This window comes from Amblyraja radiata, chromosome 4 (genome assembly GCF_010909765.2).
Source record: "Amblyraja radiata isolate CabotCenter1 chromosome 4, sAmbRad1.1.pri, whole genome shotgun sequence".
Lineage (NCBI taxonomy): Eukaryota > Metazoa > Chordata > Chondrichthyes > Rajiformes > Rajidae > Amblyraja > Amblyraja radiata.
In genome coordinates this window covers 60,780,185-60,794,003 of record NC_045959.1, presented here as the reverse complement: position 1 = coordinate 60,794,003, position 13,819 = coordinate 60,780,185, and the positions used below count along the sequence as shown (strand labels likewise).

Sequence of the window (13,819 nt, the reverse complement as noted above, 5' to 3'; positions counted from 1 at the left end):
AAAACACTGGTTTCAAGTCTTTGATGTTGCTCTCACTTCCCAGCTTGTTGATTAGATGGATTGAAGTTGTGTGAAAAATGATATATTGATGGAAAGCAGCCAACGCAAATGAAATTCCCACCGTCTAATTTATTCTGGTGGGATTAATATCCTCAATGGGAGATTTTGAATGTTATTGTTCTAGTAGTTTATGTATATGTGTGTGTGTGTGTGTGTGTGTGTGTGTGTGTGTGTGTGTGTGTGTGTGTGTGTGTGTGTGTGTGTGTGTGTGTGTGTGTGTGTGTGTGTGTGTGTGTGTGTGTGTGTGTAGACAATAGGTGCAGGAGTAGGCCATTCGGCCCTTCGAGCTGGCACCACCATTCAATGTGATCATAGCTGATCTTCCACAATCAGTACCCCGTTCCTGCCTTCTACCCATATCCCTTGACTCTGCTATCTTTAAGAGCTCTATCTAGCTCTCTCTTGAAAGCATCCAGAGAACCAGCCTCCACCACCCTCTGGGGCAGAGAATTCCACAGACTCGCAACTCTCTGTGAGAAAAAGTGTTTCCTCGTCTCCGTTCTAAATGGCTTACCCCTTATTCTTAAACTGTGGCCCTTGGTTCTGGACTCCCCCAACATCGGGAACATGTTTCCTGCCTCTAGCGTGTCCAAACCCTTAATAATCTTATATGTATATTTGGCGTAATGGAAGATGGGAATAAATTGAACACATCTCAAAATCTATTCCTTAACTATGGTTTAATAATAGCAAAAAAATTAATTCTTAAATTTTGGAAAGGTACATCAATACCAACGCTTAAAATGTGGATTGCAAGTATGTTGGACACCGCTCATCTTGAGGAAATGCGATTCCTCCTAATGGATAAATCAGACCAATTCATAACGAGTTGGTCTCCATTCGTCGTTTTTTTGGAATCATATGGTGCAACACAATTGTAAAAAATAACTGTTTCAGGACTGGACGAGGGTTGGTCAAGACTATAAATAATGATCTCCTCTTTTTTTCTTTTCTTCTCTCTATTCTCTCTCTCAACTTTTTTCATTTACTCGTTTTCTTTTTTCACACACTATATATTTCACAAAAAAAAAAAATTTAAAAAAAAATAAAAAAATAATCTTATATGTATGTGTGTGTGTGTGTGTATATATATATATGTGTGCGTGTGGGTTTGTGTGTGTATGCGTGTGTATACTGTATATGCGCGTATGTATGTGTGTATATGGGTGGGTGTATATACATGCATGTGGTGTGGGTGTGTATATGCGTGTGTGTGCATATATGTGTGTGTGTATATATACGTGTACGTGTGTATATATATGTGTGTGTGTGTGTGTGTTTGTGTATTTTCTTGAACTTTTTGTCTTGTTTATATGGTTTACAGTGCACTATGTTTACATATTCTGGTGCTGCTGCAAATAAGGATTTCATTGTTCTGTCTGGGACATATGACGACTCTAGTTAATTGAACATGATTCTCAATTAGGTACACACAATTGCTGGGGAAACTCAGCGGGTGCAGCAGCATCTATGGAGCGAAGGAAATAGGCGACGTTTCGGGCCGAAACCCTTCCTCAGGATCTGGGTCTGAGGATCAGGGTCTGAGGAAGGGTTTCGGCCCGAAACGTCGCCTATTTCCTTCGCTCCATAGATGCTGCTGCACCCGCTGAGTTTCCCCAGCAATTGTGTGTACCTTCGATATTCCAGCATCTGCAGTTCCCTTTTGAACAACATGATTCTCAATTAACTGTGTTACAGATTTTCATAAATTTACATCAATTCTCTTAAGGTCTCTTATTTCAACAAATATTAATGTTAGTTGAAGACAAAACCCCTCGGTATGAATCCAAAGCTATTTTATTAATGCTATTGCTTATTTCCTTTCCTCTGATGGTAATGATTTATGCCATTGGACATGCTCTTTTTGTATGCACCCCTTTGATATTTGGTACCAGTTGCAGTTCATTTAAGAAACTCTTTTTTGCCACAAGAGCTTCATAGTTATGTCCAAAAATAATTTGTCAATGGGGCCATTTGACTGCAAAATTCATTAGTGCCAAACCTGTTGATTACCTGTCATTTCAACGTTGGTGAGATCAGCTAACTTGGGCACTTAATTAGTTTAGTTTAGTTTATTATTGTCACATGTACCTAGGTCCAGTGAAAAGCTTTGTTGTTGCGTGCTATCCAGTCAGTGGAAAGACCGTACATGATTACAAGCAGAGACCCTTCTTCAGACTGGTAGTCTGACTGGTAGTGTGAAGAATGGTCTCGACCCGAAACGTCACCCATTCTTTCTGTCCAGAGATACTGCCTGTCCCGCTGAATTACTCCGGCTTTTTGTGTCTATCTTCGATTTAAACCAGCGTCTGCAGTTCCTTCCTAAACATTACAATCAAGTCGCCCACCATGTACAGACACAGGATAAAGGGAATAAGTTTAATGCTAGATAAAGTCCAATTAAACAATTGAACTAGCACCTTTCTAGATTTTAAAGTCCACTTTGGCATTATGCAGTCAACCTTCTCAGTAGAGAAGCAAACTCTTCCAATACAATCAATCAAAATCAATCAAAAGACTTTATTGTCATTCAAAAATACACCAATAAATGCAAGTCTGAACAAAATGTTGTTGCATCTGGCTCACCGTACAACATAAAATAATAAAAGGATAAAATAGATAAAAAGATAAAATAGATAAAAAGATAAAATAGATAATAGTGGCGGCACATTACATGGAATTCAAGAGTGATGGCTCGGGGGAAGAAGCTGTTGCAAACCCTGGCCGTTCTGCTCCTTATACTGCGATACCTTTTACCTGAGGGCTGCAGAGTGAACAGTCCATGATGGAGATGTGTGGGGTCTTTTATAATGCTGTTGTCCTTGGACAAACAACGTTTGCACGCAATGTCCCGGATTGAAGGAAGAGAGGTCCCGATGATTTTTTTCAGCCGTCCTCACCACTCTGCACGGACGTCCAGTTGGAGGCTTTACAGTCCCCAAACCAGACAGAGATGCAGCTGGTCAAAATGCTCTCTCTGGTGCCCCTGTAGAAAGTGGTGAGGACGGGATGGGGGAGGTGAGCTCTTCTCATCCGGCGCAGAAAGTGCAAACGCTGCTGCGCTCTCTTAACTAGTGATGCGATGTTTTGTGACCAGGTCAGACTGTTCGAGATCCGCACCCCCAGGAACCTAGTGCTACTGACCAACTCCACATCGATGTCATTAATGTGTAGTGGTGTGTGACTGTGCCGGTTTCTCCTGAAGTCAACAATGACCTCCTTTGTTTTGTCAACATTCAGGATCAGATTGTTCGTGTTGCACCAGTCCACCAGTTGTTTCACCTCCTCCTTGTAAGCCAGTTCATTGTCGACCCGGATAAGGCCCACCACTGTTGTGTCATCTGCGTACGTCATGATGTGGTTTGTACTAAACGTGGCACAACAGTCGTGGGTCATCAGGGTAAACAGCAGTGGACTCAGGACGCAGCCCTGAGGGGAGCCGGTGCTCAGAGAGCTGCAAACAGTGATTGATCATCTGATTTTGGTGTGGAATCTAAAATGGTTGTTAATTTATGTTTTTTTTTTAAATAGTGGAAAGGGGCCAAGCGGGACCGCCGGGACCACCCAACGCGGCAAGCCTTCTACCTGACTCACTGAGACACCCACCCAATTCGGCAAGGATCCCTCCCACCTCTCCACGTATCCCACCCAAATCGGCAAGACGTCCACACAACTCGCCGAGACTTCCACCCGCTGCCGGAACAAGCCAGAGTGTCATTCGGGAAGTTGGTTACGCAGGTCCACCAGGATCGAGGGATATCCCAGATATTAATGGCTCACCTAGGATCAAGGAACACCAAAGCACACCACCAATGACCAGGCAAAATGGAGTCACCAGTAAGTAAACTCATCATTATGCATTGGCCATGCTTATTTATCGTGAAGCAGGAGGAAGCTATTCGGAGGCCATCTCTAGTTGGGTAGCTTCTTTTTTTTCCTCCTCCACTGCTAACCTTCACAGCACTCATTGTTTAATGTCTGACTCCATGGCCAACTTTCGGTTTAATAGAGCTGTGATTGCCACCCTCAGCAAAGTTCACCAGCCAGATTGAACACAGAGCAGTAGACGTGACAATAAACAAAACTAAACTAAACCTCTGTTGGGTGACACTGAATAATGCTGATGCAGCAAAGGGAGTCATGGTGGCACAGCGGTGGAGTTGCTGTCTTACAGCACTTACAGCACCAGAGACCCAGGTTCAATCCCGACTACGGGTGCTGCCTGTACGGAGTTTGTATGTTCTCCCCGTGACCGTGTGGGTTTTCGCCGAGATCTTCGGTTTCCTCCCACACTCCAAAGACGTACAGGTTTGTAGGTTAATTGGTGTAGTATAAATGTAAATTGTCCCTAGTGTGTGTCGCATAGTGTTAATGTGCAGGGATCACTGGTCAGCATGGCTTTAAGTGGCAGCCTTAACTCCTGACAATGAACAGATTAGAAAGTACTTCACTGAGTTCTGCTCTGGGGCAGATGAGGACTTTTAACTGGCACTATTATAACTACAATTTAGTCCTTGTTGCCAACGTTACAGTTCATCTCCCAAACTGTGTTCATTCACTGCAAGAGCTCCATCTGTTGGAATTCTGCACATATATTTATAGTTTAATTAATGATATATAAATATGCTGAAGAAAGGAACTGTGGATGCGGGTTTAAACTGAATTAGACAGAAAAAGCTTGGGTAACTCAGTGGGTCAGACAGCATCTATGGAGAAAATGAATAGGTGATGTTTCGGGTCGAGACCTTTCTTCAGACTCTACTTCAGACATACTTCAAAGACATGCTGGTACAGGTTTAAATATATATGAGGAACCATGAAAAACACTGCACTTCTTGTTTAATGAGAAATAAATGTATAAAAGTGCATCAGCAAAAACAATTTTACAGACCACTGTTAGAGAAACAATCAACAATGTTGGAAATTAACTTGAATGTGTCAGTAACCTGTATGAAGGAACTGCAGGTGCTGGTTTAAACCAAAGATAGACGCAAAATGTTGGAGTAACTCAGAGGAACAGGCAGCATCTCTGGAGAGAAGGAATGACTGACTTCAGGCTGACCTTTCTGTCCTGGGCCTCTTCCATTGTCAGAGTGAGGCCCAGCGCAAATTGGAGAAACAGCACCTCATATTTCGCTTGGGTAGCTTACACTCTAGTGGTATGAACATTGACTTCTCTAACTTCAAGTAACCCTTGCTTTCCCTCTCCATCCCTCCCCATCTACCCCTCCGTCTTCCCAGTTCTCCGACCAGTCTTACTGCCTCCAACTACATTTATCTGTTTGCTTTGTTGTTAACTTCTCCCAGCTAACAATGATCTATTCTACATTTTCCATAATCTCCATTCCCTGTGTCTTGTTTTCACACCTCACAGTTGCTTATCCATCTATCCCTCTCTCCCCCCCCCCCCCCCCCCCCCCCCGACGTCAGTCTGAAGAAGAGTTTTGACCCGAAACATTACCCATTCCTTCTTGCCAGAGATGCTGCCTGTCCCGCTGAGTTACTCCAGCATTTTGTGTCTATCTTCTGTCAGTAACCTATTGTCAAGGGAATACCTTGCTAAGAGTGGACAAGAGGATGACTTGAAGTGGGTGAGTCTGTGTTCAAGTTTTTAAATTTCCGTATAGACACAAAACACTGGAGTAACTCAGCGGGGCAGGCAGCATCAATGGAGAAAGTGGATAGGTGACTTTTCAGGTCAAGACCCTTCTTCAGACTAATTGTGGTGGGAGGGGGGGGGGGGGGATATATGATAGAGGACAATGAGACCTGCTTTTTAAATGGCATTTGGGCTATTGTGACTAATAGAAATGTGAATTGGAAATCTGTTGACAGACTTCAAGAAGGTGAACAACCTAAATTTGCTGCTGTGGACTGTTCAGTCAAGGGAACGGGCCCATACTAGGCAAAGACACAGGAATGTAACAGTAAAAAGGTGCACAAAGGATTGGGAAAAATAAACAGCACCAGAACCAGAAATGAATGTTTTTAGGCATGTTCAAGCGAAGCTAAACAAGGTTTACAGTCAGATGAAAATACATTGAATAAGGAATGGTGACAAATTTCAGAATGGTTTGTGATACAAAGGAAACATGTAAGTGTGTTGTCATCTTCTGCCTCTCTTGGTTTTGTTTTGTTCAAGTGATAGTCATACAGCGTGGAAACAGGCCCTTCAGTCAACTTTCTCACACCACCCAACATGTCCCAGCTACACTCGTCCCACCTGCCTCCGTTTGGCCCATGTCCCTCTGAACCTGTGTAGGAAGGGACCACAGGTGCTGGTTTAAACCGAAGATAGACCCAAAAAGCTGGAGTAACTCACTGGGTCAGGCAGACGTCCCTCCAAACCTGTCCGATCCATGTACCTATCTAAATGTTTCTTAAACGTTGCGATTGTGACTGCCTCAACTACCTCCTCCTGCAGCTTATTCGGACACCCTCCACCCTTTGTGTGAAAAAGTTAATCCTCATTTTCCTATTAATTCTTTGCCCCCTCATTTTAAACCTATGTCCTCTGGTTCTCGATTGTTGTAGAGGTTGCATATTTGGGAGTAGCCTGGGTGAGTAACTGCAGTCTCTTCTCTAGATAATGGACATTCATCCTACTATTACTGGAAATGAATACTTAGGGTGGTGGATGGAGTGCCAACCAAATGGAGTACAGAGGCAAATAAATACATTGTGGAGTACAGAGGCAAATAAATAAATGATGGGTCTTTGTCCCAAACATTATGGAGGGCTCTGTATATGGCTGGTCCTACAGAGTTTTTAGTCAGTGATGATTTTGTTGATAGTAATGATGGCAATGGTAATGCTATTGAATGTCAAGGGAAAGTGATTAGACTATTTATTGTTGGAGTTAGCCATTACCTGACCCTTTTGAGGCGTACAATTTACTTGCTATTTATTGGTGCATGCCCAATGTTGTCTATGTCTTGATGTACACAGGCATGGATTACTTAATGTGTTGAGGAATAGTGAGTGGACTTGAATATTCTGCAGTCATCAAGGAACAAGCTTGACTTTTACTTTAGGATGGTAGGAAAATCATTGATTAAGCAGATGAAGATGGTTTGTCTTAGGGCATTCTCCAGCAAAACTCCTCCAGTAATGTTCTGGGATGCTTTGACATGCACAAGTATGCTACCTACGACTTGATGGGCCGAATGGCCTAATTCTGCTCTTCTAACATGAGCATGCCCGCGTGGGTTTCCTCCGGGTGCTCCGGTTTCCTCCCACCCTCCAAAGACGTACAGATTGTTGGGTTAATTGGAAAAATTGTAAATTGTCCTTCGTGTGTAGGATCGTGCTAGTTCACGGGGTGATTGCTGATCTCAGTGGGACAAAGGGTCCATTTCTGCGCTGTTTCTCTAATGCAGCAGAAATCTAATAAAGCCAAATTACTGCCCAAGATAGACATAAAATGCTGGAATATCTCATCATGTCAGGCAACATCTCTGGATGAAGGAATAGGTAAAGTTTTGGTTCGGGACCCTGCTCCAGACTGAGATTCAGGAGAGGGGAAAACATGAAATATGAAAAGGTTCGGAACAAAATCAGAGCCGGCGCCTATGACCAAGGAAAGGTGGAGCCCACAATGGTCCATTGTTGGCTGTGGAAGAAATGATAACAAGCGGATATATGGATGCTAACAGTGGAACCAGCAGGTCGGCTAGGGTGAGGGAGGAACAGAGAGAGAGAAGGAATGCAGGGGTTACCTGAAATTTAGTCAGAGGGCGGTGAATCTGTGGAAATCTTTGCCACGGAAGGCTGTGGTGGCAGTCAGTGAATATATTGAAGGCAGAGATAGATAGATTCTTGATCAGAGGTTATGGGGAGAAGGCAGGAGAATGGGGTTAGGAGGGAGAGATAGATAGAAAATAGACAATAGACAATAGATGCAGGAGTAGGCCATTCGGCCCTTCGAGCCAGCACCGCCATTTAATGCGATCATGGCTGATCATCCACAATCAGTACACCATTCCTGACTTCTCCCCATATCCCCTGACTCCGCTATCTTTAAGAGCCCCACCTAGCTCTCTTGAAAGTATCCAGAGAACCGGCTTCCACCGCCCTCTGAGGCAGAGAATTCCACAGACTCACAACTCTCTGTGTGAAAAAGTGTTTCCTCATCACTTGATTGAATGGCGGAGTAGAATTGATGGGCGGAATGGCCTAATTCTACTCCTATCACATGATCTTATTTAGGGAAATCAATATTTATACAGCTGAGTTAATCCAGAATTTTGTGTCTATCTTCAGTATAAACCAGCATCTTAGGTAACATCCTACACAATTACTGCCCAGTCTAGTTTCAATCAGCAACAAAGTGATGGAAGGTGTTGTCTGCAATGTTATCAAATGGTATTGATGGTAATAATAGGTTACTGCTGCCAAATTTTTCTGGGACTACTCACTCTCAAAACCTCAAACATGGACCAAAGAAGGTATGATTCACTTAGTACAAACATGTGAGACCATTGCTGGATTAGTGTGAGAAACAACAGTCTCCAGGAGTCTGTCGAAAGCTACATGATAGATTGTGGTCTGTCCTTATTCCGATCTGAGTTTGATGTCTTAATTGCTGAGTGATGTAAGCCTTTCTTTAATGATTTAACATGGCAATTTTGAAAAAAAAATTGATTAGACTTTCAAAACAGACTTTAGAAACAAAGAACTGTAGACGCTGGTTTATGCCAAAGAGAGACACAAAGTGTTGGAGTAATTCAGCAGGTCAGGCAACATCTCTGGAGAAAAAGGATGTGGTACGTTTCAGGACCCTTCTTCCATCTGAAGAAGAGTTCCAACCCAAAACGTCACCCATTCTTTTTCCCCAGAGATTCTGCCTGACCCCCGCTGAGCTACTCTGGCATGTTGTGTCTATTATATGGGAGAGGAGGTCGATCATCCTTGAGCACAAAGAACATGAGAAATAGACACAGAGATAGATTGTTCAGCTCTTCATGTCAGCTCTCCATTCATTAAGATAAACGCTGAGATCTTAGCTCAACCCACTTTCTTGCATAATCCTATATCCCATGAATCTTTTAATATCTAATTAAAAAAGACTCTTGATCTCTGGGTCTGCTGAGCGGCATTTACAACAAGTCAATTGTTCTTTGTTGGCAGAAAGGAACTGCAGATGCTGGTATATACTGAAGATAGACACAAAGTGCTGGAGTAACTCGGCGGGTTAGGCAGCATCTCTGGTGAAATAGGAGGGGTTTCAGGTCGGGCCCCTCTTCAGACCCTCCTTTGTCATTAGGTCATCATTACTGAGACTAGCTGGAAGGCGCAAAGGAGAACGTTGCGTGGGGGGACCACCATGAATGGGGGGGGGGGGGGGGGAGAACAATGGAGGACCCGGCATGGGGGAGCAGCCGTGAGAAGGGGAGGGGGGGGTGAACAAATGGGGACCTGTGGCAGATACTTTGTGACTTTGTCAGCGCACTTTATGTGGCGTCTATTTGCATATCTTAGAGTGTGCAAGCAAAGGATTTCACTGTGACTTGACAATAGAGCATTAAAGTATTCAATCATTCATTTTAAATCCAGAGGAACTGAAATTCCTGAGTTGTTAGATCTACCTTTTGAGTTGCTAGTCTGGTAACTGGATCCCGTGTTGTCACCTTGTCTCGTTCTTTCTTTCCCTTAAGAAGTTGGGGTGTGAGGGTGATGCAGAGTATTTAATATTAGCTCTTAAAGGCTGCCATTACCTTAAGTGCAGGTTGATTTGATCAATTGCTCTTTGCCCAGTGTCATTTATGTGCAGCAGCTTGCCAAACCAGTCGAGAGAGTCCGTGCATTACAGTCATGTAGTTGTTGAGGTTGGGGCACCTTACCCACGCGGTTACACAAAGAAACCAGACACCACTGAAATGAACTTGTTAAATACCAGACCAGGCTTGCGGTTCCACTTGGGCCACCTCCCCTTTACGCCATGTTATCGTCTAACTAATTTATGAAAGAATCATCAAGGCAAACTAATGCGGCAGGATTTCATTTTAAAATGTGGTCGTTTCTTTTTGAATAGTTTCCCGTGAAGCAAAGGGAGATTTTTCTATGTTATAGACCCGTAATAAATACAATATGTTGTGGTTGATAGGAGCAGTGGTTGTTGCTAGAAGAAAACAAAATCCAATGTGCTTGAAATCATGTGTAGGAAGGGTCTCGACCCAAAACGTCACCCATTCCTTGTTTCCAGAGATGCTGCCTGTCCTGCTGTTACTCCAGCATTTTGTGTCTATCATGGGTTTAAACCAGCATCTGCAGTTCCTTCCTACACAAAAATGTACACAGTTGTTCCTTGGATCCAGTTATGTAAGTAGCCAAGACAATTCAATATAAGTCTGAAGTTTGAAGAAAGGTCTCGAACCGAAACATCACCTATTCCTTTTGTCCAGAGATTCTGCCTGACCCGCTGAGTTACTTCGGCATTTTGTGTCTATCTTTAATATAATGCTGGTAGTGTTTTTGCTGCATGCCAATTAGTTTACAACTGCAGGGTGTTCAGAGTGAGAACAAAAGTGTATTTATCTTTCTCTCTTTCCTGGTTCAAATGAAGTGTTTTCAACTTGAGGCATTAGCTCTTGTTTTTTCACAGCAGTTGTATGACCAGCAGTTTTTATTTTTATTTTTACATATTTTGATTTGCAAATAAATTGACATCGCTGTGTCACAGTCAGATGCACACTTCCAACGAGCACTAAAGAATAATAAATATGTGACACGTGATTTACTGTTAAATAAATGTGGCTGCAGGAGGCTCTTTACTCTCCTTTTGGGATGGCAATAAAGATACTCCACATACCAGGCACTCTGAAGTCAAGTACCTCTATTTCTGTTAACTGCAGATAGTCTGCAATACCAGGCTCCCAGTCGACAGAATTGCTGGAATTGTCATTACCACTAAGGTGATAAGTGATAGGAGCAGAATTATGCCATTTGGTCCATTAAGTCTACACCATTCAATCATGGCTGATCTACCTCTCCCTCCTAACCCCATTCTCCTGCCTTCTCCCCATAACCCCTTACACTCGAACTAATCAGGAATCTATCTATCTCCGCCTTAAAAATCTCCATTGATGGCCTCCACAGCCTTCTGTGGCAAATAATTCTACAGATTCACCACCTCTGACTAATTTAATTCCTCATCTCCCTCCTAAAGGAACATTCTTTAGTCCTAGACTCTCTCACTAGTGGAAACATCCTCTCCACGTCCACTCTATCCAAGCCTTTCACCATTCAGTAAGTTTCATTGAGGTCAACCCCTCATTCTTCTAAACTCCAGCGAGTAGAGGCCCCGTGCCATCAAACACTCATCATACGTTAACCCTCACATTCGTGGGATCCTTCTTGTAAACCTCCTCTGGACCCGCTCCAGAGCCAGCGCATACTTTCTCAGATACGGTGCCCAAAATTGCTCGCAGTACTCCAAATGGGGCCTGGCCAGCACCTTATATCAGCATTGCATCCCTGTTTATCTATTCTAGCTGGCATTGTGTTTGCCTTCTCACCTGAATGCTGTTGACCATTTTGTCAAAAGCAGAACTATTAAGCAATCTGATTAATTGTTTTTTCTCCCAGTCCCCCCCCCCCCCCCCCCCCAACAGGTTAAGTGGTTTCATAATCACAGATTTATTTGCAAACACATTTGACGTAGATATTTTGTTCCTCCAGTTCGCTGGTAATTGTTTCTCCGTTACTGGCAAGTACCATGTTTATAGCATTTAAGGATGAAAGACAAGGATGGCAAGGTTACGGAAGCCTGGGTTACAAGGAATCGTGATGGTTTAATGAAGAAAAAGGAAGCATATGGCGTGCACATGTGACTAAACTTGGCACAGAACCTTGAGTACAGAGAGTGTCAAAGAATGCTTAAACAAATTGGGAATACACAGAGGTGCTATGAAACATCACTGGCAGAATGATTAAGGAGAATCCCAAGGTATTTAAAAAGTAAATTAGAGCAAGAGGGTACTGAGAGGAAACGTACATTCCCTTGCATCAAAAGAATAATCTGTGCATGGAATCAGGGCAGGTCATTGAGGTGTTAAGTCAATACCTATTTGCATTCACCAAGGTATAAAACATGGTAAATGGAGACACTGCAGGAGCTGTTTTAAAAAAAAAAAAGACACAGAGTGCTGGAGTAACTCAGGCAGCATCTCTGAAGAACACAAATATGTGATATCATTGGGTCAGATTTTATTACCTTTTTGAACATTTTGACTTTCTAGCAAGTCAGTAAGTAACAGTTGCAAGCAGTTAATTATAATTCCGACCTCCGGTGCTCTCTGTGAAGTTTGCATATTGGAAGTGCTGAACTTCAGGAAACGAAGTGGTACACATCCACAGTTTTCATTGACGGTGCCGAAATAGAGATGGTTGAAAACTTCAAATTCCTAGGAGCCAATAACTTCTCCTGGACCACCCATAATGAAGCAACAACCAAGCAAGCACACCAATGCCTCTACTTCCTTCGAAGGCTCAGGAAGTTTGGCATGTCCCCTACAACTCTCAGCAACTTCTACGGATGCACCATGAAAAGCATTTTATCAGGATGCGTCACAGCTTGGTTTGGGAACAGCTCCATCCAAGACCGCAAGAAATTGCAGCGAATTGTGGACGCAGCCCCGACCATCACACAAACCAACCTATCTATTGACTCCATTTATACCTCATGCTGCCTCGGCAAGGCCAGCAGCATAATCAAGGATGAGTCGCACCCTGGCCACTCCCTCTTCTCCCGTCAGGCAAAAGGTATTGAAGTGTGAAAACACACACTACCAGATTCAGGAACAGTTTCTTCCCAGCTGTTATCAGGCAACTGAATCACCCTACCACAGCCAGAGAGTAGTGCTGAACTGCTATCTACCCCTTTAGTGACCCTTGGACTATCCTTGATCGGATTTTGCTGGCATTACCTTGCACTAAACGTTATTCCTTAATCATGCATCGATACACTGTATGTGGACCGATTGTAAGCATATATTGTCTTTCGGCTGACTGGTTAGCATACATCTAAGGCTTTTCACTAACTCAGTACATGTGACAATAAACTAAATTGTTCTCCACATGGATTTCCTCTGGTTGCTTCAGTTGCATCCCAAAGATGTGCAGGGTTGTAGGTTAATTGGCCTCTAAATTGCTGCTCGTGTGTAGAATGGAAGTGTGATAACGTCGAACTAGTGTGAATGGGTGATTGATGTTCAATGTGGACTCAATGGGCCTGTTTCCATACTGTATCTTTCAATCAAAAATCTTATGCTTTAATTTTAGAACTGTTGTCCAGTGATTGATGATCAGTACAAATATACTGTGCAGTAAATAGACTTCTACAATACAACATATTGATAGTATTGAGTTCATATGATACGGTCTGACCCATATTTCTTTTTCTTTTCAGGCAATATAGGTGTCCAAAAGCACGTGGCCTTTTCCGTAGGCCTGACCAGAAAACCATTTGTTGGCGATGTAGGAATAATCCGATTCAATAAAATTTTAGTTAATGACGGATACCACTACAATTCAAATACAGGTAACTGATAACTTGGAATTGGAATTGAAGAATGGTGTAAAACAAATGCTAGAAATATTCAAGTCCGTGGTTATTTTTGGTTGATGACTTTCCATAAGAATCGGAACATTTTGGAGACAGGATAGATGGGGAGGGAGATGGAAGAAGGGACTGAGAGGACATGAAGGAGATCAGTGAATAACAAAGGGCAGGCATGTAGGTAGCATGTATAGGCAAGAG

General features: G+C 43.0%; 1 protein-coding gene across 1 annotated transcript in view; it reads left to right on the top strand.

The window, feature by feature from the left end:
• emilin2 (elastin microfibril interfacer 2) overlaps nucleotides 1-13,819 on the top strand; it is a 66,257-nt gene that overhangs the window by 47,509 nt on the left and 4,929 nt on the right. The window contains exons 5-6 of the mRNA XM_033019597.1: nucleotides 3,592-3,897; nucleotides 13,469-13,600. Of these exons, the coding sequence (XP_032875488.1) occupies nucleotides 3,592-3,897; nucleotides 13,469-13,600 (438 nt within the window). The remainder of the gene's footprint in view (nucleotides 1-3,591; nucleotides 3,898-13,468; nucleotides 13,601-13,819) is intronic.